Source organism: Rhinolophus ferrumequinum, chromosome 8 (assembly GCF_004115265.2).
Source record: "Rhinolophus ferrumequinum isolate MPI-CBG mRhiFer1 chromosome 8, mRhiFer1_v1.p, whole genome shotgun sequence".
In the NCBI taxonomy this organism is placed as follows: Eukaryota; Metazoa; Chordata; class Mammalia; order Chiroptera; family Rhinolophidae; genus Rhinolophus; species Rhinolophus ferrumequinum.
In genome coordinates, this window is record NC_046291.1 from 52,511,739 (window position 1) to 52,516,261 (window position 4,523).

At 57.2% G+C, this 4,523-nt stretch overlaps 1 protein-coding gene across 1 annotated transcript; it reads left to right on the top strand.

Annotated features, from left to right (window-relative positions):
* Positions 1 to 809: 809 nt before the first annotated feature.
* Positions 810 to 4,131, top strand: DLX2 (distal-less homeobox 2). Its single transcript, XM_033112385.1, has 3 exons — positions 810 to 1,566; positions 2,039 to 2,223; positions 2,720 to 4,131. Exons 1-3 carry the CDS (start codon positions 1,173 to 1,175, stop codon positions 3,119 to 3,121), a joined length of 981 nt encoding a protein of 326 aa, XP_032968276.1. The 5' UTR covers positions 810 to 1,172; the 3' UTR covers positions 3,122 to 4,131.
* The last annotated feature ends 392 nt before the right edge of the window (positions 4,132 to 4,523 follow it).

The following is a 4,523-nucleotide window of genomic DNA, read 5'->3' on the forward strand; positions in this document are numbered from 1 at the left end:
TTATTCCATTTCCTTTTCGCAAAAACATAGAATTTAGAGTTAGAACAAACTTTGAAGACCATCTGGTCAGTCTGGTCTAGCTTTCCAAACTAGAAATTCCCCGGGATGGTTTTTGGGGTGTCAGCCATCTAACATACCTCCGCGTGTTAGGAAAGTAAAAGGGAAAATGATGTCAAATAGTATATCATTAGCAATTCCTTTGAATTTAAATAGTTTTCTTCTCAAGCAACAAGGAAAAATCGTTTAAATATTATCTAATTAATTGTCCTAATATCCCTGCGGGTTGATTAGGAAGCAGGTGTTGGTACACAGTACATAGTTTATGGATAATTTAAATCAATTGATCTAAGTCAAGTGCCCAACGGCTGACAAGAGTTAAGTGCCAGAAACTTCGAGGAAAAGCGGAGCTAGTTCTGGCCCAGCTCTCCTACCGCTTTATTTTGATTAATGTTTGAAAGCTGACCTCAGACATGAAGGTACCAATCCCTCGAATTGGTTGTACACTTGTGCACAGAATGGGAAATGCCAGTCTCCGTCTTTACGCCTTCTGTTCTCCTGCCGCCAGCCACCCTAACTCCCCACCCCACTCCCAGCCCCTCGCCTGGCTGCTCACATTCAGCAGCGGCCTGTCTGCACCCGCGACCACATCAGCCGCAGCGCCTGCCCTGTGACACCCGCCGCCCCCTGCTCGATTTGCCTGTGAGCCTGTAGCCCCGCGGGCCGGCGCTTCTGATTGGCGGTTGCTAGGTGACGTCGCCTGCGCTCACGTGACGAGTGTTAAATGCCTAGCCTGCAGGAGCCCGCCCCACAGACAACCGTAAAGCTGCTGCGGGCTGCTCACCTGCTCCCGCCTCCCGGAGCCGGGGTCCGGCCCTGACACCCCTACCCCCTCCACTGCCCGCCCCCCGCCCTAGCTGGCGTTGGGCAAGGAGCCGAGCGGGCTGAGAGGCGGAGAAAGGATGCGGCCGGCGGCTGCTGTCCCAAGCAGTGCACGGTGATCGCCTCCCCCGGAGGAGGAGTTGCCTAGACCGTTGCCACATTTCTTGTTTTCCTCCCCCACCCCACCCACCCCTAATTACATTGGCTGCTAGAGGGGACCGGGAGAGACGGAGGAGGCGCCTCGCTTTCCCGCTTGCGCCCGCTACCCCTGCTCTTTCCCGTCCGGGGCCAGGATGACTGGAGTCTTTGACAGTCTGGTGGCTGATATGCATTCGACCCAGATCACAGCCTCCAGCACATACCACCAGCACCAGCATCCCCCGAGCGGCGGCGGCGCTGGCCCCGGCGGCAGCAACAGCAGCAACCTCCACAAGCCCCAGGAGTCGCCCACCCTCCCGGTGTCCACAGCTACCGACAGCAGCTACTACACCAATCAGCAGCACCCGGCGGGCGGCGGCGGCGGTGGGGGTTCACCCTACGCGCACATGGGTTCCTATCAGTACCACGCCAGCGGCCTCAACAACGTCCCTTATTCCGCCAAGAGCGGATACGACCTGGGCTACACCGCCGCCTACACCTCCTACGCGCCCTACGGGACCAGTTCGTCCCCGGCCACCAACGAACCTGGTATGTAGAACGCTGGCATCAAGGGTGCCAACTCGGTCTAACTACTAGGATGGGTGAGATGAAAATGTTTGGGGCGGGGATCCCTTCGGAGCCCTAGCCTTTCAAACTACCTGCTCCCAGCCCGCCCAGTTCCCTTTACCCTTCTCAACCTCCAATCTGCCGAGGGTCACCGAGTACGTCCTACCATCTTCAGCTGGTCGGACCCGGTGACCCCAGGGGCCGCGCGGTGCATGCCTCATGGTAACCTCATTTCCTTGCCACCTGCTTCTCCTTTCTCTCCGGTGTGTGCCTGTCTTCCCCTTTGCTGGAAGGCCAAGCTCCGGGGTTCGATGACCGCACTCGTCCGCGCGCTACGAAGTTGACCTAAAAACCGCCTCCCGGCTCCGGCCAAGTCCCAAGCCCGGCCTCTCTGCAGGAGAGAACTCTTAGGATCCCCTGGTTGCACGGTTCTCACAATTCCGTTTCGTTACAGAGAAAGAGGACCTCGAGCCTGAAATCCGGATAGTGAACGGTAAGCCAAAGAAAGTACGGAAACCCCGCACCATCTACTCCAGTTTCCAGCTGGCGGCTCTTCAGCGACGTTTCCAAAAGACCCAATACCTGGCACTGCCCGAGCGAGCCGAGCTGGCGGCGTCTCTGGGCCTCACTCAGACTCAGGTGAGAGCTTGCGGCCTGGGAGGGACGAGGAGGGCGCTGGTCTAGGATGGCCGGGAAGCAGGCGGATTCAGGAAAATGTTTTTAAAAAATATTTTAAAAATAATTATAAAGATTTCGCGGCCCGCATCTTGGGCGGCCTAAACTTCTACACTCGAAACTGAAATCTCCCAGAGGGAGGATAGGGTGGGCAGAAATGTGGGTACCATGTTGTCTTTCCGCGCGCTACTGATTAAGAGGGTAAAATAATTGGCCCTCCTGACCCCCTGCTGTTGTCACCACCACCACTGTGCACATACACCAGCTGTCTTGGACTTTTTGAGATGGCCACGCAATGAAGTAGGAAGCATCGTAGCCTACGAGGCCTCGGCACGTGATCCGCCTACCTGCCCAGGGTGCTCGGTGCTCACCTCTTGCTGATGGTCTTTCTACGCTTCCTTCCCTCCCATGCCCTGTGCCGAGTTTCCTTCACTAATGCTCGGGTCCTTTTTCCTCAAAGGTCAAAATCTGGTTCCAGAACCGCCGGTCCAAGTTCAAGAAGATGTGGAAAAGCGGTGAGATTCCCTCGGAGCAGCACCCTGGAGCCAGCGCCTCGCCACCTTGTGCTTCGCCGCCGGTCTCCGCGCCAGCCTCCTGGGACTTCGCTCCGCAACGGATGGGGGGCGGCGGCGGCCCTGGCAGCGGCGGTAGCGGCGCGGGCAGCTCAGGCTCCAGCCCGAGCAGCGCGGCCTCGGCTTTCCTGGGCAACTACCCGTGGTACCACCAGGCCTCCGGCTCCGCCTCACACCTGCAGGCGGCGGCGCCGCTGCTGCACCCCACGCAGACCCCGCAGCCGCACCACCATCACCACCACCCTCATGGCGGCGGGGTCGCCCCGGTGAGCGCGGGAACGATTTTCTAACCCCAGGGAGACTGTGCCAGAGACTGAGAGCAAAGACCCGTTATCCTCAGTGCTCGCCGCAGGGCAGCGTCCCTCCAGCAGGCCCGCGGAGGGCACCCACCCCTCCCGGAGGTTGCAGCCCCGGATGGCCAGCCCCAGGCCCTGCGCCTTCGCGAGGCCACCGAGCGGCGGAGAACTAGAAGGTGTCCTCTTTTGGAGCCCCCCCGGCAGCTGCGTGGTTAAGGCCGCGGGCCAGGGCCGCCTTTCCGACCTGAGCCCCGCCTCAAGACTTGATTCCCCTCCCCTCTCCGCCCGGCGAGGCCGGCCGGCGCCTTCCTCGCCGCGGGCCGCTAGCTGAGTCCGGGAGAGAGACGCCTCCCCCGCCCGCGAGGCTTCCCCAGCAATCTGAGGCTCCTTTCTCCTTGCCCGCCCCCAGGCTCAGCGCAGGCGGCCTGGGTTATTGACCTCCCGGGTCCTGCCAGCCCGCCCGCCCCCAACACTCCTTTGAGCCCCGGCGGTCCGCCGCTTTTTTTCTGCTCTGGGGGTTCCAGCTCTTGGAGCCCCATCTATCCCCCACCTTAGCTCTCCCCCCAGTAACGCTCCCTGAGCTCTCTCTCCTCATCCATCACCAGTGGAGTTTTTTTATTTTTATTTTTTTAAAAGTTTAGGTGCCTTTGCGGATGACCTCATTTTGATGTTGGAAAAAAAGTGATTTTTTAATATGTGGACACTGCAAAAAAAAAAGTGTTTAAATTATCTTTTTTAAAATCTATTCAGGATTATTAGCCTGGACTTCGACAAAGAGTTTGTAAATAAAGGTGTCTGTGCAGATTTTCCCACCGATTTATTTGTATAAAAATACTCATCTTTTCAGACGTTTTTGTAAACCCCCACTTGTGAAAACTACGGTTTAGCAGTGACCTCACCCTCCGGTTTATTTTTCCCTTAAAATTTTTCTCAGTTAAACTAAGCTACTGATTTGGATTTGTTTTATCTTATCCTAAAGTCTTTGTTCTTGAAATGAAAGGTATTTTGGGGTTATTTATTATGAAAACAACAAACTCTTAATGTTGATTTTACAATATGAAGAGATTATTTAAATAAATTATTGTTTTCATTGGATGTGTGCGCTTTTTCCATGGTGTCATGACCCGGAAGCTCCAGCCGCTGCCCAGGCTGGGGAACCTGGTCAGCCAAGAGTGACATTTACATCTTTCGGAGGCTGCCAGTGCGGCTAGGCAAGGATAGGCACACTCGGCTCAGGGGCCCGGAGGAGTGTTCGAGCTGTGCCCCCACCCGCGTCAGGCGCGGGGTTCGCCAGCTCGCGGCGTAGTGAGTCAGTCTGCGCCCGGCGGCTCCAGCCTCAGCCAGCCAGGCCCCTCCGGCGCCGGCGCCACCGCCCAGTGCCTGGGCGGTCTCTGCC

Coding starts and splice junctions, on each gene's coding strand:
- DLX2 (XM_033112385.1), top strand. CDS start 1,173: ATGACTGGAGTCTTTGACAGTCTGGTGGCTGATATGCATTCGACCCAG. Junction 1,567..2,038: donor CCCGGCCACCAACGAACCTG/GTATGTAGAACG, acceptor GTTTCGTTACAG/AGAAAGAGGACCTCGAGCCT. Junction 2,224..2,719: donor TGGGCCTCACTCAGACTCAG/GTGAGAGCTTGC, acceptor TTTTCCTCAAAG/GTCAAAATCTGGTTCCAGAA.